This window comes from Zootoca vivipara, chromosome 12 (genome assembly GCF_965207765.1).
Source record: "Zootoca vivipara chromosome 12, rZooViv2.hap1.1, whole genome shotgun sequence".
Taxonomy (NCBI): Eukaryota; Metazoa; Chordata; class Lepidosauria; order Squamata; family Lacertidae; genus Zootoca; species Zootoca vivipara.
In genome coordinates this window covers 36,555,732-36,582,011 of record NC_142595.1, presented here as the reverse complement: position 1 = coordinate 36,582,011, position 26,280 = coordinate 36,555,732, and the positions used below count along the sequence as shown (strand labels likewise).

The following is a 26,280-nucleotide window of genomic DNA, read 5'->3' as shown; positions in this document are numbered from 1 at the left end:
GAGGGCCTTAATAAAATGGGCAAGCCCCACCTCCTGACTCCTCCCATTTTAGCCAAATCATGCCTTTTAAAGAGAGGCATCACAAAAAGTATACCTCTCACCCACCCGCCCCCCACTCCACCCTGTAATTTGAGTACTAGGAGGGCATATGAGGAATCACCTTGTGAATTCTTTGGAAAAAGCACAAGGTGGTGGAAGGGGATTCTGGGTCCAATTCTTAATGACCAAACCTTTTCCCAAGGAGTTCAGGGGCCTGGTCATCAACCCCCCCTTCTTTTCCTCTCTCTTACCTCTGTGCCCTTTCCAGTTCCCTGTCCACTATTCAGTCAGTGACTGACTGGCACCCAGCAAAGCCACCTACCTCCTCCTTGGGCCCACAAGTGCATGGGAAGCATGGAGCCACTGCTATGCATGTGTGCGTGTACACACATGCATGCTGGGGAGGAAGGCAGATGTGGCAGCCTATGAGATGTCTTCTACCTCAGGCACATGGAGCCAAGGAAGAGTGGCCTGGGTAGGATGGGAAAGGAAGTGTGCTCCTTATCTGGACTCTTGGGGTGGCGTAGGAGGCGGCTTCTGTGTTGAGAACGGGAAGGCGGGGAACCCAGTCCTCTGCATCCAGGGTTAGAATTAGGAAACCACCCCCCTCTGTCATTTTGGGAGGGGAGGGGCCTGAGCCAACCAGGATGCCTGGGTTCTCTCCCACCTCTGCTGCTAGATCTTGGCTACATCCATTCCCAACTCATTTTCGGCAGACTCGGAAAGGATTCTGTTGTGTTTCAGCCCCAGCGTTCAAATGGCAGATTTTTCCTTTCTTTTAATGACTGGTAGATAAATCACTCTCTGTCTCAACATCCCAGTCTTTCCACCCGCTTACGAATAAAATCCTCCTTTAACTCCCATCCTACCTGTCAAAACCCTTATTAAGAGGCCAGTTTAGGCAAACCTCCCATCAACGCCCCCCTCCCCGCCCCACTTTGCGAGGGAGAGTTACCTCTGTAAGAGCCAGCCTGCCACCCGGTGGGGAACCTGAATACCTCCTAAGCATCTTCAAGCAGCCCCTTCCTTGGCATAGTCTGGCTTGGGACCCCTCCATTCACAGGTCTTGCAAACTGCCATCTTAAGATTCCCTCTGCTGGCCTTCCTGCTGCTGATGAGAGGTGTGGTCCCTCCATGATCATTCATTGACCAAACCGCGCTGGGGGAAAGTCTCCTTTCCCTCCCCAGCTCCACCAGGCTTTTCAACCCCGCTCTCACCTCAGGCTGGGCTTCCTTTTGTCCTGCAGCTCACACCCAGCGAGATCCTCTGGCAGACCCAAGCGGGGGCCTGACTCTGGCTCTTCTCACACCTCCAAACCCAATTTCAGAGGGCGCGTGGCATTGCTGGCGTCTAGGACCCAGACGTACGTGTGTGTGTGTGTGTGTGTGTGTTCGGGGAATGGGCACAACCCTGCAATGTTCACACACTGTCGCCCACCCACCCCAGATTCTCCAGCGCCCCTCCCCTTTGTGGGAGAATCCTTTTGGGGGGTGGTGCTCTGTTGCTCCAGTCCTCCAGCCCCCAGTGGAGATCTGAAGATGTCTGGCTTCTTGCCTCACTTGAACCACCGCGATCCACTCCCTTCCTGAAGGATCGAATGGCTCCCTCCTGCTTTGGGCTCCCTCCTGCTCTCAGACCCGCGCTCCTCCCAGAAGACCCAGGAGCCTTGGATCTCTTTCCCACCGCACCCCTTTATGCTACTCGTTAGTACTGCCCAGGCCCACTAACCACTAGGCGCTCTTCTGCCAAAGTCTCCTGCCTCCTATCCGCTCCGGCTGCCTAGGCTCCGCTCCCAGAGGGTCCCTGCGGAGTCTTCCTCCCACTCGCCCCTCCAGACCCTTCCGTTCTCCCATGGGAACGCGGGACCCGATCCTGCTAGATTCCCCCCTTCCTTTACGCCGCTTTAACGCAACCCGTTCAATACAACCAGAAAAAGACTCCGCTCTAAGGGGGAAGAAGGGACCCCCCCCCGTCCCCGCTTTCCTGGCTTTTCTTTTTATCTCTCAACGGAAAAAAGGTAGATGCCCTTCAATTGGCTTTCTTTTCTTTTCTCCCCTTCTCTCTCTCTCTCTAAATAAAAAATAAAAAATACAGACTGCTAAGAAAAGCCAGACGCTGCAATCAAGTCTGTACGCCTCTTCTCTCTCTGATATTCTTTTGCAGTTGCATAGGTTGGAATTAATTCAGAATAATAAGGAAGGTTTTTTTAAACAACAGCAGCAAAAAGCCTTTCTCTCTTTCTTTCTTTTTTGCATCTCACACTCTTGCAGTCTGGGTGATTAATGCCACAAACAAATCGCGCGCGAGCGTGTACACACACACACACACACACACACACACACACACACACACACACGAGGGAGGGAAAGAGAAACGGGTGTCACCCACTATTATTTTCCCTGCAACCCACTCCGGGGGGGGGCGTGTTAGAGAGAAAGGGTGCTGTTAGAAGTCTGAAGTCAAACCTTGGTATGCCCCCTCCCACGAAAAAGGGCAAAATCCTAAAATCAAGGGGGTGCGGGCTTTTCTCTCCAGCTAGGGAAAGCTGCACATTAGTCCGACGTGTTTCGAGATCATCCATATGATGGAAGGGGGCAGTTCAAGCTCCCCCCCGTCACTTTTCTTTAAACACACACACACACGAGTCAAGAGAGAGAGAGAGAGAAAGGTGCTGGGGTGGGGGTGGGGGAGGTGCCAGAGAAGCCCCCTCCTCCCTCCACTTCCTCCAAGCCCCCAATCCCTCTGCCCGTGACCCTGCAAAACAACACCCGGACGGACGTTTGTCTCGGCATTGGGGGGGGGGCGGACGGACGGGGGGTGTCTTAAGTAAATAAATAAAGGGAGCCGCTCTTACCTTTTCATGACAACTCCCGGGGACAGAATAAGCCAGAGGTGAATGGAAGGGGTGCAAAAATCTCTCCGCGTCTGGAGAGAAAAAAAGAGGTTTTTTCCTCTTCGCGTTTTTGCAAAAAAATGATTTTATTTATCATCCCCATTTCCCCCTCGCTTTAATCTGCTTTCCTCCTGCGGGGAATCAAACGAGCGCTAAATCCAACCAGCCACAGGAGCGGCGGCAGCAGTAGCAGCAACAGCAGCATCTTCCTCCCCCCACCTCGTCCTCTTCTCTGCCCCCCTCCCCGCTTTTCCCTTCCCTTCCAAAAATTTCTACCCGATCTTCATTCACCGCTCAGGCGCTCCCCCCCCCCCCGCGCCCTCTCCGCGTCTGTCTCCGTTCAAGGTTGTTGCAGCTTCCGCGCTACACATGTTGCATCCCAAAGTTAAAGCAGAGAAACCGGCGCCGGGGAGCCGGGCGAGCGGGCGGAGGGTTGCCTGTGCCGGGAGGGCTCGCACGAAAGAAAGGAAAGAAGCCCAAGTCTCCCTTCTTCCCTCGCAGGCTGCCTTTCCCCGAGGCCCTGAGCCTAGAAATCTCCGCATCGCTTGGGGAGAGTTGAGTTATTTATTTATTTATTTCAAAACCACCCCCACCACCCCACGGTTTTTCCTTTCTTTCCCACCCCCCTTTCCCGGGTCACCTTTCTAAAAAAACACGCGGCGGTGCAAAAAAGAAAAAAAGGGGGAGGTGAAGAGAAGCGCATGGGGAGGAGGGGGGGCGAGCGGGCACTGATATATTTTTATTCCTTTAACGCAGACCAGACCACGTCGTCTGTTCTTTTCCCCTCTCGCGCAAGGCAAAGATACACACACGCAGACACACACACACACGGACACACAGGCACACAAACCAGAGAGGGTCATTAGCATTCCGCACCAACACCACGTCCCCACCAGCACCACGGCAGAGGCAGGTTGCAAAGCGAGGCAGAGCAGGCGAAGCACAGCGCTGCAGTCCTAGGCGCTGGTGGGGGGGGGGGGTGCGGGGAGCTGGATAGGATCCCTGGCTTCCCCGGATCCCTTCTCAAAAGTAAGGGGGGCGCACACACGTCCACGCGCGCGCGCGCGAAAAAGAAAGCGAGCCGGCACGCACCAACCTGGCTCCTCCGACTGAAGTGAGGCTAGGAGCCGTGGGTCTTCTTGGCAGAGGCCGGGATCAAGGGGGAATCAAGGGGTGTTGTTGAGGGGGTGACCCACACCGGGGGAGGAGGGTCGCCCCCTCTGCGTGGGAGATGTGGTCTGTCTCCCACCACGGCCACGCGAGGAGGCCGAGGTGGAAATGCAACGCAGAGAGAAGGTGAAGTTTGACAGTCTCCGCTTACTTGCCTGCAAAAATCCCTCCCTCCCTCCGCTGCCTTCTCAACGTGCCCACAGCATTAGAGGTGCGAACTGACCCAGAGCGAGAAAGAAAGAGGCGACCCCGCAGGGGGGGGGGAGGTAAAAAGACCACATGATTTGCATATGGTTAATCATTGGGATGTATGCAAATATAGCTTGCCCATTGCTTAGCATCGATGAGAAGGCGAGCCAGCCGGGTTGCAGAAGAGTGGAGGGGGGCGGCGGAGAAGAGAGGGATCATGCCAGTCTTCCTTTGGCTGCCATCCACCCTGCCATGAAGACTGTAGAGAGATGCTTAGGACGGATGGAGACTGGAGAAGGCATTTTTTAAAAGGAGAGGAAGGGAGTGAAAAAGATCATACAGATCCCGTGTTACCAAAGGTAGGCAGTAAGAACAGGTTTTTTGGTTCTGTCCCTGTAGCGTCACGCAGGATGGAGAGAGACATCACAGGGCTATGAGAAGCCAAGCAGGGGAGATCTTGTCACACAGCCGCCGATGGGAGAAGAAGTGAAGTCAAATAAATTAATAAATGGCTGTGGTAGTACAGGCCCGGGCGTCGTTAGAGGGCGCTGCACGGCCAGGTCCCCACCTGCCATTTGGTTCTCTGTTGGCAGCCTGGGGAGCGAGGCGGGAGGGATGGGGGCGGAGTATAAGAGGAAGTGCAGGAGCCACGGAGAGCCGGGGAAGCCATTTGACAACAAAGGCAGGTTTAGTCCAAGTTGGGGAGGGAGCAAAAGAATCCTGTTTGGTGTTCGATCTTTTGGCGGTAACAGTTGGAAGGTAGGGAAGCCCTGCTGTCATTTGTGTGGGTTTATAGCCCACCCTATTTCAAAGACTCAGGGTGGGTTGCAAGGAACATGTCTCCGTCCTGACCGCCGTTGACTCTCCAGGGTTTCAGAATCCAGCAGAAGTCTTTCCCAGTATTTCCCTCTATGGAAATGCCAGAGATTGAACGTGGGACATTCTGCACTGCTCCACGACTGAGCTGTGGACTTCCCTCCAAGCCATCAGCTTCCCTGGCTCTGCCCAAGAGAAATGCACCATCCCTTTTTACAACCCAGCCAGCACTACATACACAAAACTGTTCTAAACTCTTCCCACCTGCCATTTGTAATGTGATTCAGCACCTGCCCCCTAAGGATCAAGAAGATAGTGGGAAGCAAAGACTCTTGAAGTCCAACCCTCCTCTCCCCACATGCACACACATACACCATTCATAGAATTGTAAAGCTGGAAGGGACCACGAGGGTAATCTAGTCCCAACACCCTGCATTGCAGGAGTCGTTTGCCCAACGTGGGGCTGTAACCCATGGCCCTTAGATTAAGAGTCTTGCGCTCTACCAACTGAGCTCTACCCTTCATCCATATAATCCAGGCTGCAGCAGAGAGTAAGAGAGAAGGGGAGATTTCTTGCCGCTTGCCAAGATTTCTTGCCAACGTGCTTGCAGGAGAGCTCCAGGTGAATCAAGTGAGTGAGCCAAAACACACACTAAGAGAAGGTGCACACACCTCAAGCCCACCTTCAGCTTCCCTGACCATCTTGACCCAGGACCAAACATTCTTTTTTGGACCCAGGTGAGTTGGTCAGGGAGGCACGGGTGCCATGCAAAATTCACCCATTTCATACACCCTGAGGGAATTTTACTGGAACTCGGGTCTGTTCCACCCAGTGTTCCACTTACTCTAGTTGCAAAATCTCTTTGGGTGCCTTCCCGCCCCCATGCTTCCAGGCCTGAAGAGCAATTGCCCTTTGGAATTTTCTATGGAGTGCTAGAATGGCCCACTTCTTGTTCTCATTGATCTCTGTTTCCTTTTTGACACAGTTTCCACCCCAAAATCCTCCGCTGGAAATTGAAAATAGTAATTTCTGGGTCACAGTTTCCTTTTAAAATCATTTCATGGCAGGTAAAGTCAATGGCTGCTAGTCAATAGCTGAATTATTATATATCAATGTGAAACATAAAGAGAATAGGTCCCTGCCCTATAGAGCTTGCTGTCTATAGTTCTTTACATATGTGTATTGTTTATTTTTGTATATACCGTAACAAAACAAAAACAACACTAACAAAGAAATCACAACCCCCACTCAGTACAAAAACTGTTTTCTATGTGAAAAGATCAGATTTTGAAAATATCTGATATCTCAAGGCATCTTGCCATAGCAATCCATGTGTGGAGAGTGGTCATGGACATAGCCAAGGGAGCTGCCCCCCGGATCAAGTTAAACAATAAAATAATTAACTAACTGACCAATCATGTCAGTTCTGCCCCCTCACAAAAATCCTGGCTACGGCTATGAGAGTGGTTGGTTGTGTTCTTTAATACGGTAGCTGCATTTGTAATAAAACCAGACTAATACATATTGAAGTTGTCAATCTAGGTGTTACGTATATGTGTAGTTCTATGTACGGCCAGTTCTTCAATTAGAGCTAAAAACCAAATCTGTTGGTATCAGGTTTCAAACATATTGGAGATGGGGGCTTTCCAGAACTTTGCAACAGCCAATATTGCTTTGGCAAATATGAATAAAAGCAAGTCCTTTTGAAATAATCCAGGTCTCTGATTTCCTGAGTTTCCATCACTTTTGACCCCTGAGATTCTGAAGAGTCTCATACTTGGATAGCCACCTCTGTCTCTACTCATCTTGTGGCTCGGACTACAAATTTATTCCTCTAAAACTTTCTTACTGGTTGTAGCTGTTTGATATCTGACTCATAAAATGTGTGGGGTGGAGGGGAACTTGGGGGATCCAGCCTAACCCGGGCTCTAATGAAAAGAAGGATGGTATATAAATGCCATAAATATAATGGTAAGGATAAATAAAAATAATTCCCTTGCATTGGGGCAGAGCCCTTGTGTACCAGAGATGCTCAAAACTCCAACGTTAACTCTTCATATGGAATAAAAGGGGTGGATGTGGGAGACCTCTCTACTTCCTAAATCAAGATGCTACTCTTTTGGCATGTTAACAGAAGCAGCATGCTATAAAAAGTGGCACAATTTTGGTGCAGTATAGTAATTATTCAGTGCAGGAAAGTATTCCTCATCTGTTTTGGGAAGAGAGTATATCTGTGTCTATGTGCAGATGTTGTTCCTTTCAGATAATTCACACATTGCTGTTTGAGTTTGCTAAATACACAGATGGCGCTGTGGTCTAAACCACTGAGCCTAGGGCTTGCCAATCAGAAGGTCGACAGTTTGAATCCCCGTGACGGGGATTCACGACGTGGTGAGCTCCCCGCGATGGGGTGAGGGTCCCTGCTCCTGCCAACCTAGCAGTTCGAAAGCACATCAAAGTGCAAGTAGATAAATAGGTACCACTCCGGCGGGAAGGTAAATGGGATTTCCATGCGCAGCTCTGGTTCGCCAGAAGCGGCTTAGTCATGCTGGCCACATGACCCAGAAGCTGTACGCCGGCTCCCTCGGCCAGTAAAATGAGATGAGCGCCACTACCCCAGAGTCGTCCGCGACTGGACCTAATGATCAGAGGTCCCTTTACCTTTACCTTTAACCTGAGATTGGAATATATTTTGAGTTTTGGACCCACTGCTTTGGAATAGTGAGCAGGATAAACAGCAATCTAATCAATACAGGGTTGGGAGCAATTTATATTTACATAAAGTTACCATCTTAATGCTTTTTCGTAAAAACGTTTTTTAAAACAACAACCCAACCCTTGCTTCCCTTCCCTTCACCAAAACTTACAAGCTGTGAAACTCACCTATCTCCTCCTCTCTAGCACCAAGCCTTGCTTGGCTCCAGTCCAGTCCCTATACTGTATCTAAATACTCACTGAACTCAGAAGCTTTTTTGGCAGGCTGGGGTAGCTGTTTATAGTTTGCACGCCACCCTAGTCTCCAAGCGGTGCGAGATTTCAGGGGTTCCAGGGGTCTATCCAGGGTTTGGTTTCCTTGGAATGAGGGACAGCAGAGACTGTCTTTAGGGTATATGGTTTATACAGTATACACATGTATACAACCTGAGTCTATGATGGAGGGGCTCACAGCATTAACAGCGCAGGAGATCTTGCTTCTCCCATTGTCACAGCCTTGGATTCAAGCAGAAATCAAGCATGGTTCTCACTCTCAGGCTTCTGCCTGCCTCTAGCCCAGCTCACATACTCAACCCATTTGCCCTCTGGCACAGAGCAACCTCCTTTATTACACTAAGGACCCATACCTAGGAGCCATTATGGCCCTTGCCTGGCTAATTAAAAAAATGTAGTATTCCCCAAACTCACAACAGTATGGAGGTGTCACCCTCATTCCTTGATGCTGCTGTTGGTGGGATCAGTTATTTCTCCAGGGATTTTTTTTTCTAGCTTCCTTATACTGAGCCAAACCATTTGCACATCTAGTTCAATGTTGTCCAAGTTGACTGGCAGTGGCTCTCTCCCAGCCCTAACCTGGAGATGCCAGCAATTGAACCTGGGACCTTCTGCATGCAAAGAAGATGCTCCACCACTGAGCTAAGATGCAGCTACCTCCAGGTTGTTGAGAGATGCCTATTTCCCTCTCACTTGTGTCCCCCTGCCCCACTTCTTCTTCTTCCACAGTGCACGGCTTCAGCTGCAACCATAGAATTAGGGCTGGGAAGTTTGAAACACAGATACCACAAAACGGGGAGCATTTTGGCTGAGTTGTTCTAGCAGCAGTGGGAAAGCAGAACAGCTCAGAGGAACAAAGGAACCCTTCTCTATTCATGACACTCGACTTCTGCTGGCAGGGAACAAGGGAATGAGGAAGAAAGAGAGAGAAAAATAGACACAAGAGAGAATGAAAATGTCCAGCACCAGGATTCCAGCTGCCTTTAATGAGAGAGATCTGTCCTCCCTTCAGGGAAAGGAATGGGGGGTAATGGGATAGCATAGGGAAGGAGGGCAGGACTCCTGGGTTCTCTGAGTAGCAGCAGTGAGGTGACAGGGGACTAGAGCAGCAGGGGGTGTTGGGAACTGAGGTTCTGAGCACTCGGGGTGGGGGTGGAGGTAAGGAAGAGCCTGACATCAGAATTAATCCACATGAAGGAAAAATCCATGATCAGGGGCCAGCAGGAACACAGATACTTTTACGTCAGATTTTTAAATTCAAGTACATTTGGCAGGCAAAATTCATGAGTAGGAGACACAATTCCTGCTTGTGTTTGCTCACAGATCTTTCCTGGAAATTCCCTGTGGATTCTCTGTATTCTAACGTACCATTTCCACACACACCCCACTTGTGTGTTTCCTTCCCATATGTATTCTTTTACAGACAGAGAAGAGAAAAAGCCCACATTGGAATCATGCTTGGCAGCATGGTAGAATATTCTAGTGGTTTAAAGGGGAGCTACTGGGGAGTCATTGAGGGGAAGTGGGGTGTCTTAACACTGGAGATGGCTGAGACTGGTGGTGTGCCTAAGACTGGAGATGGGTGTCTAAGAAGATGGGTGTCTAAGATGCTGTGCATGCATACAGATCCACCTGTCCAACACACATGTACATGCTGTGATAAATATCTACTGACACACAGGTGTAAAACTAAGCCACTCATTAAAAAAAAACCACCCCTGGGGGAAATTTATGTTGATACAGAAACACACACACACAGTCATACACACATATTTATTTATTTTTACATTTTCAGGTACAGTATGTATATATTGAGGGCTGAATATGCCCCAATCCTAGGAGGAGGATAGCCAGGCTGAACCAAACCAGCATCCTTTCTGTTTAGCATCCTGCTCCCAGTAGCAGGCAAGCCAAAAGCTGCTGGGTGCTCACAAGGAGGGCATGAAGGCAGTGGCTTTCCTCTCTGATGTCACCAGCCCCTGTTCTTCTGAGGTATACTTTATATATGGAGGTTCCATTTCACAGCCATGACAAATAAGCTGTTGCTGACCCTAAACTCCACTTATTTGTCTAATCAGACTTTTTGTTAGAGCATCCTAAGGTAACAGCCATTGCTGCCTCATATGGTAGTGAACTCCATAGGTGAAATATGAGCTGTTTGGAAAAAAAGATGTCCTGGCACCAATCTTGAACCAATTTCTGAACAGTTTTACTGGGTGATCTTGAGTTCTGTTCTTAAGAATTTCCTCTTCTCTGCACAGTTAATAATTTTATGAATTTCTCTCATGTCCTATCCCACCTTCCTTTTTTTCAGAACTAAAAAGCTCCCAACTGAAAATGTGAGAAGAATTATCTTGTGGGATTACACCAAGAGCCACACAATCATACACTTTCCCTGCTGTGCACAAACATTTGCTTGCAGATACAACTTTTTCACAAGCAAACGCTCACCAGAACAATCCACAGGTTTGTGATACACACATTATACAATTATTATGAAAGCATGTTTTAGGCTCTCGATTTCACCCAGGGCAAACGAGACACAAGTAGATGTGTATACAGTGTGAAGATAAATATACAGTACTAATCTGCACGTGTTTTCATACACATTTGCCAGGTGCTCCCCATCATAGCTGCCAAGTTCTCCCTTTTTTTAAGGGAAATTCCTTTATGCTGAATAGGCTTCCTCGCGAGAAAAGGGAAAACTTGGCAGCTATGCTCCCCATTCACACAGGTGCTTGAATCCAGAGACTCCTGCATACACATTTTTTCCTCAGTCTCTCCCTGCACCCCACTCCTCTTTCATATCCCTCTCCTCTTTCCTATCTCTCTCTCTCTCTCTCTCTCTCTCTCTCTCTCTCTCTCTCTCTCTCTCTCTCTCTCTCTCTCTCTCTCTCTCCAGCTCCAGTATGGGAGCTTGTGCAGGAACAGTGTGTTCTTTGTAGATGTGGGAACATCATGTTACAGAAGATGTGCAACATTCTCACTTGAGCCCCCTAATCATTCCAACGCAATTAAAACTGCCACAGCAGCAGCCGGTGCAACAACCATCAAAAAAAAGCCAGGCCTACAACCAAGGTGGAGGCTAGAAAATGTACATCCCAGGCGACACCTGGAAGTGTAATGAAACGTTACACTACTCAAGCCTATCTGGAACGACTTTGTTCCTGATGTGTACATCGCTTGGCTTCTTTGTTTTGATTCTTCCTCTCCACTCAGGAATTCCAGGCTTCCAGCTGATCCAAATGACATGCGCTCACCTGCATGCCTTCAGGTTTTTTCTTTTTAACCTGACATGACTTGAGCCTCAGCACTTTTATCTTCCCCAGAAGCCTCACTTCTTGAGGCAGGCTGTGTAAAGGCAGGCTGCAATTGCTCAGGATTTAGGGAAGAACGTTTAGAGGCCCATTTCTCTATTGTTCACTCTTCCAGGGTGGACCTTGCATTGACAACAGGCTCTAGGGCTGAGGCTTGGCTGAGCCCTATCACAAGATACGTCCTGGAAGCCCTGCACTCAAAATTCCCCTGCTTTGGCCCACCAAATTTGACTCAGTCCCAGAAAACCTCTCATATTTTGATTCCAGACATCCCTTGCTTTAATGCAGGAGGCAGCCCTCACAAGCCCCTGAAGGTCCTCAATTCTCCCTCCCTCAAAATGGTGTGTGCTCCTCTTCCACCCCCACCTGGCAGGGACATTTCCTGGGAGGTATTGGATGTGGTAGGTGGAAGCTGGCTCCCGATGAAGGGAAGGAAGGCCCATTATGTTTATTGCCCCTATATGAGGAGGAAAGTGGTACCATCTGGCCTTGGGGGTCTCTGTGGCAGTGAATGGGAAAGAGAGTGATTCATTTATTCCTCTTCCCCACCCCATGGTGGTTGCCATTGGCAGTTGCTGCCTAGTGAAATTCATGTCTCCCTGCTTTTTAAATACTTTGTTAATTGCTTTTTCGGATACGCTCTGCTCCTCACGAATGAGGCCAGAATAACTATTATGCCCTGGGAAGCAGGATTTTTGGGTTCACTGGAAGAACCTAGTGAGCTATACAGTGAGGGGAGAGTTGGGGGTTGGCCATGCAAGAGTCTGCAGTCTACTGAGTCGGAACATGGAGGGGGGATGGCAGGAGGAGGCACAAAGGGGGGTGCTGGCTCTTTGGATGATCAGAAGGGGAAGGCTAGCATTTTGTTAATTAATCTATAGATGGGACAGGGTTTCTCTGGAGCTAGGCTTCTTGGCTTCCCCCCATTCCAAGCTTTCTTACCCTTTGTGCAGTTCCACAGGAAGGGTGGAATTGGTTTGTTTGTTCACCTCTGAGGACCAGATGGAAAACAACATGCCGTGAGCTGGAGAGCCAGTGCTAATGGCACATTTTAAATGCATATCATTTTCATACAGTTTATGTGGATGTGGCAGGTGCCAAGCAGCAGTCAACAGGGGTGCTGTGCTTATTTTATGCTAATCTTGGAAATAGCATAACTTGAACAGCAAGAAAAAAGATGTAAGGCGGCAATAGGTCAGTAACTTGGACAGGGTAAACAGCGGGGAGGGAGGGCATCATCTCATTCTCTGGAGATTTCTTTGCAACCCTCTAAATGAAAAAGAGGGAAAAAGGGACGCTTTTAATGTGAATTGTCCTTGTATGAATAGAGATTTGTGTTCCTGAGTCTTTTGATTTGCCTGAATGCTTCAACAGCCCGATTAAAATCATGTTGTCTCTTCAAAAAAGAAAGATGGGATTGTCAGGATTCAAACAATCTGGAGGCCGCAAAACATGCCACCCTTGCTCTGGAGAAGACAAAGCTAAATCTGCATGCAGAACCAGATGACTTCCGCTTCGGCTAACTACAGGCCTGGTTACCACAACTTGCACTCGGACCTTGAATACATTCTTTCTGAATGGAAAACCAGAGGCACAGACTACTGGTCAGATGGGCACCTCTGAAGAAAGCAAGGGAAGCAACTGGGGGTGGGGGTGGGAATAGCTGTAGCTCAGCGACAGAAGGAACACATTGAATATAAAATGTCCTAGTCCCATTGATGTCTGGCAGCTCCGAGTATGGCTGGGAAAGACCCTGCTCTCAGAAATCCCAACAAGCAGCTGGCAATTAGCACAAGACTGAGCTTGATGGATCAGTGGTCTGACTTGGTGAAAGATTTGCCCCAATTTGTTGGAGTAGAACTGCTCAAATGTGGAGCTACAGCACTGTAGTGAGATGCCACAAGTTAGGCAGGGTCTTGTCAAATCCAGGCTCAGCATCCACAAACCTGACAGTACAAACTGGGGAGGAAGAAAGCGCTCGCTGGATTTAGAGCAGACTTATCCTAGCTGCCTGTTTTATGAATGTCTGGGCCAGAAAGTCTCACAGCACTGTGAGAAATGCAGAAATCATCCACAGCTGTAGTTGTCTTCAAAGCTTTTAAACATGTCCCTAAACACTCTTCAACTGATATGGAGTTATGTCCACCTGTGGATAAAGTGTTTTAAAAAAAACAACCCAGTGTGAACAGGAAGGGACTAAATACCAATCTTGAGGTTACACTGCCCTCTGTTGTCCACAAAGGAGACTGCCAATGAAGAAAAGACAAACCACTTTTTCACTCTTTAGGGGTGCTTCCAGACTCTCAATATTTTGGTGTGGGATTCAGCAGTGGCGGACTTTGGGCTTTCAAATTTCAGTGGTGTCCTGTGCAACACCAAAATTTGACACCCCCTGCCTCTCGCCTTCTGTTTTAAGTCATTGTTCTGACAACCCCTGCGGTACCCTCTCTGCTTGGCACTGTTAAGTGAGGAACACTTCACAAATGATGAAACTCCTGCATGGGAGTCACTGCTGCCTAGGCATTTATGTGAAGTGTGCATAGATTGTCTTGTATTATGATTCTAAACATGTGACATATGCTATATGTGCATGTGGTGGGAAGACATGATTCGCTGCAACTTCCCACTACGTGTATATATGTTGTATTGTATACATATATTATGTACAGGTAGGTAGCCGTGTTGGTCTGACGTAGTTGAAACAAAAAATAAAAAAATCCTTCCAGTAGCACCTTAGAGACCAACTAAGTTTGTCATAGGTATGAGCTTTCGTGTGCATGCACACTTCTTCAGATACACTGAAACAGAAGTCACCAGACCCTTATGTATAGTCAGAGGGTGGGGATAGATGTCTTTATTATTATTCTTTATTTATTATTATTATTATTATTATTAATTCTTATAAAGACATTGGATTCTTATCTCATTATACATGATAAGCTTTCTTTAGCCATCTCACCCCTTGCTTTTTCCTGCAAGACCAATTGCAGTCGTTAACAGTTGTCAACAGGTTTACCACTCCTATCAGCCAATCACCCATTCCCACCACCCTTCTGAGTAATACCCCTCCCCACCCTCTGACTATACATAAGGCTCTGGTGACTTCTGTTTCAGTGTATCTGAAGAAGTGTGCATGCACACGAAAGCTCATACCTATGACAAACTTAGTTGGTCTCTAAGGTGCTACTGGAAGGAATTTTTTTGTTTCGACATATATTATGATTATGATTGTAATTTTCATTGAACTGTTTGTTCCAAACCACTTTTAATATTATATTTTACATCAAGTATCTAAATTTGAAAATTGGGAGGGGGCAGCAAAAATTACATCCAACAGGACAGGAACAGATATATGCAGACATATCCGATGTGTGTGTGTGTGCGCGCGTGCGTGCGCATCACCCTTAATAACTGGCTACATCAAGACAATTAAACTAGCTTAATTTTTTATTACCAAAATGCCATCATAACTGAGGGGGAAAGGGCAGGTCTTTGGGGAGCTTTGTAGTTTTGCAGAAATTCCACTGGCTGGCAACAGCGCCCTCTGCTGGGCTCAGGGCCTCCTATGAAGCACAGCTGCCCCTACCAGAGCCAAGTTTTTTTCTGCTCACTTCCTAAAGACTTATTGAGACTCCATACCCAGTAACATTACAGTATGTACCTCTCTCCTAGTTGAGCTGCCACCCCTTCCCCACAGCACAGAAAGAGAAAGACAGAATGCTACCAAACACAAACTCTGGAGAGTGGATTGGAACAAGCTCTTGTGATTACTGGGATGGGAAGTGGCTGCAATGCAGGAGGGACAGGACCTGTAACTCTCCAGTTGGACTCCTAATTCCTATTATCCTTAGCTAGCATGGCCAAGGGTGAGGGATGATGGGGGTGGTGATCTAGCAACCCCTAGAGCGCAACAGGTTTCCAGTCCCTGTTCTGGTGGATCAGATGGTTGGTTGGCATCTGTCTGTCTTGGAAGACCACCACCTTTGGGGGTGAAGTCAAATCGCTGGACAGTTACAGTGGTGGTGGCTGTAGAGACTGATACAGGAGAGACATGTTTTGTTGCATCTGGGGTAGATGAAGTTGTTCTATTGCAGATGCACCACGGTGTTTCTTCTCTCTGTGCTCCTCCCAGTGGTCATTGGTCTGCAGGCACTGCAGTCATCTGCAAAGGATTCCCACAGGGCGGAGTTGATATTGGCTCGCCTCTCCTAAAGAGTATGGGAGAATGTGATGCTATTACATTCAATACCAAGATGAAGGTCGACTAGGCTTACTTGTTGAGCATGCTGCTTTATGGAAGTGAGTCGTGGGCCACTAACACACAACAGGAGCAATGCTTCAACATCTTCCACATGCACTGTGTCAGGAAGATTTTGGCCATCACATGGCAGGACAGAGTCTCAAACAATGATGTGCTCTCCCAAGCTCACATTCTCAGCGTGTTTGCACGTCTGTCTCAACGACGTCTCTGCTGGCTTGGTCATGTCCACAAAATGGAAGATGGCAGGATCCCCAGGGACATGTTCTATGGGGAGGTGGCTTCAGGTACAAGACCATCTTTGCATTACAAAGGTGTCTGCAAACATGACATGAAGGCTGGCATTGTCATAGCTCCCTTGCCAATACGCTTGTCCAGCTCAGCGTCGATTGGAGAGGTTGCTGGTTATGGTGGAACCCGGGTAGACAAAATCGTCTACCACCTCAAGCATGTAGTCACCAATATTGATGCCTGGAGATTACCAAAAGTGTGTCTGTCGTCCATGCTCCTCCCCCCGTTTCAATATGCATGTAAACTATTATCTGCTGCTGGTGTTTATTATGAATTTTCCGTTCTAGGCTCTGGAACACCCTTCTGACCTCCCTAAGCTAGTGATTCCGCCCCTCCGCTCGGAAGCCAGAAATAGGAGTTGGAACTCTCGCTGCTTTCTTCAGTCGAGTCCCAACCCTCCAGCTTGCCTAACCCAGCCCAGCTGTGGGTGTGGCGAGACTTCCTCCTCCCCCTTTTGTGGCCTTCTTTCCCAAGAATCCTTACATCCACACACGCCAGCTTACTTAGATCAAAAAGGAAGAAGAAACAATAATTATAAAGATTCTTTTCCTCCCGATCACACACTACCAACCCCCATCCTCCTGGGATCTGCTCCTGCTCCCAAAGGTTATATTCGTCTACTTTCTCCGCAGATTTCCCGCTAGGAAGCTAAGCAAACCTCTCCACAACACACCCGGAACACCATGAATGTATTCCGCTTCCTGGGAGACATCTCTCATCTATTAGCTATAATCATCTTGCTGCTGAAGATCTGGAAGACAAGATCATGTGCTGGTAAGAAAGAAGGCGTTCCGCTGCTCACCCTCTTATGTGGGAATGTAAAATGTTATTTATTCTCGGCCTGAAAGTGATCACGTAACAATGGGAGACAACCTGTAATTGACTAGTTTACGCTTGTAATTTACTCATGCAATTACTCATTCTCCTTTCCCTTGAAGGCTACAATCATATGCACGTTTACCAGGAAGTAAGCCCCACTGGAGCTTACTTCTGAGTAACCTGTCACAGAATTGCATAGTGACAACTTAGCTTTACTTTTTAGCTATCGGGTTATTAAAATTAAGCAATTTCCCTTTATTTTTTCCAGGTTTGTATTTCAGGAACTGAAAGACAGTCCTGTTGCAATTCTGTTTTCTTCCTGACTTGGAGATTTATGAAATGTAATTTTTAAAAATGTGATACTGGGTTTTGATAATAGAAAAGTTATTTCTTCTCTGTCGCTGAAACATCATGCACAACAAAATCTGTTTTCATAAGGAATGCAGAACCATATAGCTGGTTATTATTTGTTAAACCTTTCCTTTGCTAAATAGTTCCTTCTCAAACTACGTACAGACTCTTGAGTCTATGTATGTTTACTTGAAGTCATGCCCCACTGCTCAGTGAGGATCACTTTTAAGTAACTGCATAAATTTTGCAATCTTAAAAGATACGAAAATGTCCCCCCTTTATCATTTTAAAAAATTATAGTACAGTAGTAGTAGATAGTACTATCTTCAGATAGTAGATTTAAACATCCATTTCCATATCATCTTAAGAGTTCATATAAACTTCAGTAATTAAGGAACTTTACTACTGTAATGTTGTGAGTATGCTTTCTCTTGAACGATGCCCCTGACTCCATATAAGGCAGCTTCCTATGTTCCTAAATGTGTTTGGGAGTTTTCCTTACAGAAAAAAATGATTTTGTTAAAGCTGGTGACTGATTGTGGAGTAATTTTTTCTATGTGTAGGATCTATGTATCTGTGTTGAATTCAACTTGTCCTTTAAAAGGAGATCCACCATTCATTTGTGGGTTTCTGTTTCCATCTTTTATAGCAATGCTTTATAACTAAAACATAGTATATGAAACTTGCTTTTAGGAAAGGATACCCCCCCCCCGCCAAAGTAGCATAGTTATCCTGGCCAGGCATGGGTTAATTGGCTTTTGGGGTGGAGAAGAAAGCTATAATGAGGGGGGATTAAAGTGGAAGTTTTAATTTTATCCTTTGTGGAATTCAGTGGGGAGAAGCTGGTTGCATGGAGCTTGACAGAGGCTGGATGATGACGTGGAAGATAGTTCAGATTAGACTGGCAAAGTTTATTCGGTTTCCTCCTCCTGAAAAAAAATAGAATCTGATTTTCTAGTTGTCTGGGTGGTGCCAGGTGGTCTGTAGAGAGTAAAAGGGTTGGGTGGAGGGAAGCCAGGGGCCCTGCACATGTGTGGATTTCCTAAGGCCTGAATAGGAAACTTCCTCCTGCTGGGCAGAACTGGGAAAGGCCGTGGATTATATCATGCATTAGGCCCAGTCGGAGATGCATCACAGCACACTACCATCCTGCCTCTGTAGCTCTTTTGGATTGTTTTTATTATGTGCCTATGTGTTGTATGCCTACGGTATGTATTTTTTGTGTTGAGGCTTGAGCGGTTGTGATGCTGGATGGTGAAATCCTAAAGAGTTTGCTTAATTCTTCATTATCTTTTAGTTGATCCTAATAAATATATTGATTACTATATTGCTTTTGAGAGAGAGAGAGAGAGAGAGAGAGAGAGTATGCGTGTGTAAGTAAAATTATTGTGAATGAACATGGCTACTTTAAACGTTTGTTATTTCACAGAACCCTTGTGGTTATCTCTGAGTTTCACTTCCCTGTGCTTCTCTGTGCAGGGATTTCTGGGAAGAGCCAAATTCTTTTTGCCATTGTCTTCACCACTCGGTACCTTGACCTGTTCACCAACTACATCTCCTTGTACAACACCTCCATGAAGGTACTGGCTTCGACAATGGGTTAGATGGGTGGAAGGAGAGGATAACAGGCTTGGATGAAGTGTGGGTCTGTCATAAATCAGAGAGAAAGGGAAATGTTTAGGTAGGAGAGAAGGCCTTGTTCTCAGCTTCTACCCCTCACTCCGCCTGAAACACCTTGACACCACAGTCAGTTACAATAGTAGGAGATAGGATAAGGCGGGCTATAATTCTATGCCCACTTACCTGGGAGTAAGCCCCATTGAACTCAATACAATTTACTTCTGACTAGGTAGAGTTGCGCTGTTCAACTGTGACATGTGCAAGCCTTTGTACTGTACTCAGAAGTAAGTCCTGCTGAGCTCAGTGAAGCTTATTTCCAGATATGTGTGTGCAGGATGCAGTTGTAAAATGTTGATATAAGAGGAAGCAAACTTTTGAGTTCTGCAGGGCACTTCATTAAGCGGAATAATTATAGTCTAAGACTTTGAAGTCTTTCTGCCCCATATTTCTGGACAAGCTTAACGACAGCATATTATTATACCAGAAGGTTAAAAGCAAAACAATGAACTAAAACTTTGAAAAGGAGTACTGAAAAGTTACAGAATGTACTGAGAAGATCTACAAGCATGGTGTACCATTTTTCGATGTGAGGCTGGTAGAATTAAGGAAAAGGGGGGGAATACATTGTTATAAGGGACTTGGGGTGCATGGGGGAGGTTGGTTAGAAGCTAAAGAGGGCTTTTGAATCTAGAAATAAGAGAGGGACTATTTAATCCTTAAGACAGGTTTCCTAGGGATTCTCTATAACATGATTAGACTATAGGAGGGCTAGTTTACATTAAGAATTGGGGAGGTGGGGTGATAGTTATCTCAGTGATCCCTCTTGATCTATTTTGTCTCCTATAGGTGGTTTATATTGCGTGCTCCTATGCCACAGTGTGGATGATCTATAACAAATTCAAAGCTACCTATGATGGCAACCATGACACCTTCCGAGTGGAGTTCCTGGTCATTCCCACAGCAGTGTTAGCTTTCCTAGTGAATCATGATTTCACTCCCCTAGAGGTAATTTAATGTATAGGTTGATCTTGTTTTGCACTAAGATCCAAACCTCCAAACGGTTGTCTCATAAAACAGGGGAAGGCAATCTTTTTGACTCCACACATGCAGGGGTTGGTAGGAGCCACATGCCAGCAAATGTAGCAGGATTCAGTCCTGCCTGTCCACATAGTAACGCATCCATACAGCAGTGTCCAGTTGTGTATGCACAAGTGCACAAACCCATGGAGATGAAAGGTATGCAGGGATGTCCCTCCCTTTGCATTTCACACCCCACCCCACCCCGCGCGTGTAATTGAGCCTCCCAGTCAGAAGTTTGGAAGGCAGGGGGTTTTGAATGCAGAGAAAGGCATGTAAAGGTGACCATCCTGTGCTGCTTTCTCTCTATTAGGATGACTGCGTTCTAAAGCCCTTCACCCTATGCAACCAAATTCACTCTAGTCTAGGCTTGCTTGAAAATTCCTGACATGTCGTGGTTTTGGGGTGTAAAAATGGCGCAAGGGGAAAATTTTGCTGAATCGGATGTATGGCAATGTGATGGGAAAAGCTGCGGAAACCAAGAAAATCACGGTTTTTGGGTGGTTTCCTAAAAAACGAAAAGCTCAACCATTTTTAATTTTAATCTAGTCTATCCCCCACTTCTTGGGTGATCAACTGAGCAGTGGGGGAAACTGCAGTGTTTCCTGGAGCAAAGCTACACAGGGAGCAGTCAGGGATCACCAACTTTTGGCATCATTTAGTGTTCTGGCTAAGGGGCACCTATGTCATGGGATATCTTTCCATCTTATGTGTTGGCATTGACTTCTTGCACTTTGTCTTATTTTGCCTCGGTACTAATTCTCTATATATTTGTTTTCTCTTTTTAGGATTATAGGATTGGGCTGTTTTGTTTTCTAAAGCAACAAATAATATGTTCAACTGCACTTGTGTGCTTAGGCACAGACAAATAAACCTGAAGTTCATTATTCAAAATTAGTTCCAGTGAGGGTTGGATGGCATTCAAATGGGATTGTGATGTAGCTGAGACTATATGCTGCTCTGCCAAAAAAGAAATGCAATTTGTTAAAAAAGGAAAACATTTCCTATAATTGGAAGGGCAGAGGGACAGAATGGCTAGGACTAGAATATTTGTCCTCCAGATGTTAATGAACTACAGTTCCCATCATCCCTGACCATTGGCCATGATGGCTGGGACTGATAGGAGTTGGAGTCCAATGACATCTGGTCTCCATTTCTGAATTAGGGAGTGGTTTGTATCTCTTGAGTGAGGTACAAGGTTTTGCACACAACACCCAAAGCAAATGCTAGTCTCGGGCAATCTAATGCAGGCTGCATCTACTCGTTGCAGTATTTCCAGTGGCTAATCATGTAAAAATGAGTTGAGGCAGGTATACCCTTAATTTCTGTCCTGAATCTTACTATGTAATACTAGACAGTACAAATAATTCACTTCTCAGCATCTAGAATTCCCTATTTTCCCTTCTTAAAATCCTCAAGCTAATGTTGAGATGGCAGCACAACTTTGAGGTTATTATGGACTGGCCCAGAGCTGTGCTTCATTATCAGTAATATGTAAATCACAATCATATTGTATCTCTCTTGGATGCCTCCAGATTCTCTGGACTTTCTCCATCTATCTGGAGTCGGTGGCTATCTTGCCACAGCTCTTCATGGTCAGTAAGACAGGTGAGGCCGAGACCATCACAAGTCACTATCTCTTCGCCTTGGGTGTCTACCGTGCCCTCTACTTGTTCAACTGGATTTGGCGTTACCAGTTTGAGGGCTTCTTCGACCTCATTGCCATTGTGGCTGGCTTGGTGCAAACCATACTCTACTGCGATTTCTTCTACCTCTACATTACAAAAGGTATTTTGGAAATAACAGGGGAGGAAACTCATGTGTATATACGATAAAATGGGAGGCTAGGATTCAAGGCTTCTAGGGTGGGGTGGAATTCGCACAATGAGTTGGGAGTCTATCTCAAGAAGATGCATATTTTATCTTGAATGAGCAGTGCTGCTATCTAAAAGATCACTAGAGGGTGCTGTACAGCTAGTATCAGGCCTCCACCTCTGTAGCTTGGAAAGACTTATTGACACTTTACTTATTGTAAATAGGCAACAAATTAATTAGCTTGTTAGTTCTTTCTCCTTGTGACTGGGAAGAGATGATACAGATAAATATTTCCCACATGAAGAAGTATAAATGCTAGGAACTTATCCATATACTGTGAGCACGTCTGGTCCAGCTCTGCCAGGTGAATTGGCCTACCAGGCATCTGGTTGTCAGTTATTTAGTTTACTGTGGTATTTTTACTTATGTAGGGGTGCCTGTTGGGTTTTCTGTCTCAATAACTAAAATGACTTGGAATATCTCTTGTAGGATGTTCAAAACTGAGGCATTTGTTGTTTTTTAAAGATAATGATAGGGTATATTTGGGCTGAGTGTATGTGTGCACACATTTGCACACCAAATATTGCAGTGTGGAATGGTCCTGTTCCCTTCATGTACATCATATTGTGGTCACTGAGCACATGCTTAGGTCTCATTCGGCTGTTTTGGATTCCCTTCCTGATTTTTTTCCCCCTGCTTCTGCAAATCTCATGGTTCCCCAGCCTGCTACCTCCCTCTTGTTTCTTAGTAGCTCCATTTTGGTTACGTGGCTGCTGTATCTTGAAACAAGTTCACTATTAATATATATATGGTACTCAAGGGTTCACCTGCCAACCCCAACTACCCCCACACCCTGCCTTAGATCAGAGGTTCCCAAGTTGTGGTCCATGGACCAGCAGGCCATGAGCGTCATTCAGGTGATCTGCAGTGTCTCCATGGATTTTTGGTTGAAGACAGGAGATTGTATATCCATCACATTAAGTATATTGGTTTAGATTGTATTATTATTGCTTCCCCCCCTTACATTCTGTTTTATTGTATTACAAATTGCATTACTACACAGGCAGTGGAGCAGGGCAGTTGATTGGGTGGGGGCTGCAGAATTTCTGACTCTACCTCTGTGGCTAATTTTGGCCTCCCACCTCCAACCTCTTGTCACACTGTAGTTTGCGGTGTTCTGTGTTCAAGCAAACTGCAGCATGACAACACACTTGCATTTTTATTATATGTATAGGTAGTATATAATGAGCAGAATTTTCAGATGTGACCATGCATTTTATAGTGCTACTTTAATTTCAAGGCTATAATTACTATTCCTGGTTGAAGCACCTTTTTTTCCTGAGAGGTTGCTGAAAATGTATTTTTCCCTTATCAGAGGTTGTTGTATTTTTGTACTTTCAACAGCTCTACAGCTATAGCAAAGCAAAATTCTCATACATTATTTTTTCTCTTTTCTTTCTTCAGTTCTAAAAGGCAAGAAGTTGAGTTTGCCGGCATAGTTCACACTGAGCACATGACAAAGATACTTTGGCCAAGAAGGATGAGGGGAATCCTTCACAGGAAGTTAAAAACAAAGTTTCTGGGGTTTTTTTCTTTTTTTTATTCTTACCAACGAAGTTAAGTCACCTGTTGATCTCTTCTTGCACCCTGAACTTTTACCTGAGTGTGATTTGGGTCAAAACAATGGATTGTCCTTCTGCTCAAGAGACTGATATAGAAGGGGTGAGGTGGGCAACAGCTTGGACTCCAAGCTTATAAGGACTACTCCTGGTGATATATAGGTGGTAGGTTTCTCAAGGGCCCTTTTTATCACTGACCTCACTTTCTATACTCCTGACTCTATTTTGGTAATGAACTGCCACAGGTAGGAAATATTTTTAAAAACAACGACAGCTACAACAACTGGACATCTCCCTCCTCTCACATTGTGCTCATGTTTTGGGCTTTGGGTTGACCACAGCTATGAAGAAATCTGAGTGCCGTGGGTCTATCCAGATAAACAGGAGCACTTACAAATTTAATCTATTTTCTTTAGATACTGATTATTTTTCTCTATTTTTAAAAAAATATTGCTGGCAAGAAAAGACTACCCTAATACATTCTTACACTTGATTCATTTTGAATATTATTTGATGGTTAATTCCTCATCTACTTTAAATAAAACAAACAACCATCATCCCAATTAATTAGTGCCTTTGTGGGAGGGATGGGAATTTAAATAAAAAGAAATCTGTTTTGTTGCCTGTTTGTATTGAAATCTTTGTGTTTCCCATTCCTGCATATTCATCCTCATTTCCCAAGCTATTCTCCTGTACAGTACAGTATTGCTGCTTTCTGTTAAAACAGTGGCTGCTTTCCCTCATCTCTTGAAGCTCTCTCTACTCATTGGCTTATATCAGGCTTCCCCAAACTGTGGCCCTCCAGATGTTTTGACCTACAACTCCCATGATCCCTAGCGAAGAGGACCAGTGGTCAGGGATGATGGGAACTGTAGCCCAAAACATCTGGAGAGCCGAAATTTGGGGATGCCTGGCTTATATCAAACTAAGTTTTACCAGAATAGATTCGTTGAAATTAATGGAAATGGCTAACTTCAATCAGTTCATTTCAGTGTGCCTACTCTGAATAAAGCTTAGTTGGATATAACCTACTGAGTTTAGTGGGGCTTTCTAAGTTAGCAGGTTGAGTGGTACCTTGGTTTAAGTACACAATTGGTTAAGCATACTTAACCTGAAGTGAACTTTCCCATTGAAAATAATGGAAAGTGGATTAATCCGTTCCAGACGGGTCTGCAGAGTAGTTAAACTGAAAGTACTCAAACCGAAGCGTACTTGAACCGAGGTATGACTGTATACAATTGTAGCCTTAATATTTGTGTTATAATAAAACACATTTTCTGTAGTTGCCACTTTTCTCTGGTTCTCAAAGATGCTGCTGTCTCAGCAAAATTACCTTTCATCTTAGCCAATCAAAAATGTCATGTGTCTCAACATGACACTAAAAGGGGCCTTTGAGCCCCTCTATTCTGGCCAGATGTAAATGTTAATGTGAGATGGAATATGGAAGATAAATTGAAAGCATGTTCTAGTCAACTTAAGCTCTCAGTTTGCATTGTAGACCGATTTACAGTGTGCTGATGCAAAAGTAAATCTTGCCAAGTTCAGCGGGGCTTACTCCCATGTATGAATATGTAAAGATTAAAGTCTTAAGCAAAAATGCTATAAATCTCAGGTATGAAAGCAGCTTGGGAAATAATTAATTGCTGACTTGCAAGTAATGGTATGAAAAGTTTTCTCTTTCTTGGAAATGCTATGCTAACATGTCATGCATGTTGCTTCGAGGGAGCTCTGCAGATGAGGACATGCACCCACATGCAAATCTGCATTTGTAATTTATGCAGATGGATTTTTACATATGGATGATTTCTCTTCTAGAATTGGGGTATATTGAAAATTGCACTCATACTGCAATCCTGTGCATACTTTACTGGAAGTAAGTCTTATTGAACTCAGTTGGAATTATTTCTGAGCAGACATGCACATGAGCAAGATGGCATTTCCACTCAAACTTCTTTCAGCGTCAAAGACAGAAAACTATTTCAAATAGAAGTAAAGCCTAAGAGTTGCCATAGTTTGAGTGACTATTCATAGGGCAATGAATGGCCTGGGTAATGTTTTAAGTTCTATACCTTTAATATGATTATCCAGTAGCAGTCACTAGGTTTCTATTTTGGTTATCATAAATAGCCAGTTGTTTTCCAGATATTTGTGATATTTAAGGAGTTGTTCCTTGCTATAGAAAGCTAGTAGCAACTTGAAACATTCAGTAGTAATTACTAGGTAAATTTGAGTCTGTGTGTCAGCATACATATATAAGCTAATAATTTATATCTTTCATGGAACCATACAGAAACTTTACTGGATTACCTAGGTTCTATACTGATACAGCCTTCAGTGGCTAACATCTATTTGATTAAAGTAGTTAGCAAAAGTGCAGGATGTATCTGTGACTATAGCCTGGTTCAGGCTTAAAATTGTTCACACAAGTCCATACATTAACATTCACAAGGCTTAAACAAGTAGCGTTGAACCAGTACAATGGGGAAAGGACTGTATCTGAAGTGCTGCACACCAGTTGGGTAGCAGAGGGCAAATATCACTCCAGTGCTTTCATTATTTCCTTGATTTCTTAAAGCTGGGACTGGCAGCCAGAATAGCTGCATTTTGCTATATCCAGTTGAGGAAAAAACGTGTGGCAGCTGCACATGCAGGTTGTCTCCCTTTTTTTTGTTATGTCCCCTGGCTGTAATATCTTTGGCTTTTTATGACTGGAAAACAACACATGTGCACAGCTGCCATAGTAGTGCAGTTGTTCATATAGAAGCAGCAATGTGGGACTATTCTTACAGTTAACCCTGGCTTTAAAGGGCTAGAATTAACAAATAGTGCTGCAGAAGCTGGGCAAGCCTAGACAATGGGAACGGTGAGTGGGTGAGCACCCACTGCTTTTGTGAAGCTGTGGCCCCATGTCCTTATTGTGCTTAGGAGGTGGTTGGTCTCCCTATTTTTCATGGTGCTCTACTTTAGCAGAAACAGATTTACACATATAAAATAAATGTTCATGCTTGGCAATAAA

The 26,280-nt window shown here is 45.4% G+C and overlaps 1 protein-coding gene and 1 long non-coding RNA gene across 2 annotated transcripts in view; both read left to right on the top strand.

Annotated features, from left to right (window-relative positions):
- The window catches only part of LOC132593045 (uncharacterized), a 122,691-nt gene extending 112,128 nt beyond the window's left edge, over nucleotides 1–10,563 (top strand). The window contains exon 4 of the long non-coding RNA XR_009558478.2: nucleotides 10,412–10,563. This is a non-coding gene — a long non-coding RNA (uncharacterized LOC132593045). The remainder of the gene's footprint in view (nucleotides 1–10,411) is intronic.
- A 5,856-nt stretch (nucleotides 10,564–16,419) lies between these two features.
- Nucleotides 16,420–24,546, top strand: KDELR1 (KDEL endoplasmic reticulum protein retention receptor 1). The gene is made up of 5 exons (XM_035134615.3): nucleotides 16,420–16,737; nucleotides 18,613–18,713; nucleotides 19,600–19,758; nucleotides 21,366–21,618; nucleotides 23,110–24,546. The coding sequence occupies exons 1-5, from the start codon at nucleotides 16,647–16,649 to the stop codon at nucleotides 23,142–23,144; spliced, it is 639 nt and encodes a 212-aa protein (XP_034990506.1). The 5' UTR covers nucleotides 16,420–16,646; the 3' UTR covers nucleotides 23,145–24,546.
- Nucleotides 24,547–26,280: the final 1,734 nt, after the last annotated feature.

Excerpts from the sequence above, each read along its gene's own strand:
- KDELR1 (XM_035134615.3), top strand. The coding sequence starts at position 16,647 with ATGAATGTATTCCGCTTCCTGGGAGACATCTCTCATCTATTAGCTATA. Across the intron at positions 18,714-19,599 it reads TGTACAACACCTCCATGAAG|GTGGTTTATATTGCGTGCTC; the intron begins GTACTGGCTTCG and ends TGTCTCCTATAG. Across the intron at positions 19,759-21,365 it reads ATGATTTCACTCCCCTAGAG|ATTCTCTGGACTTTCTCCAT; the intron begins GTAATTTAATGT and ends GGATGCCTCCAG.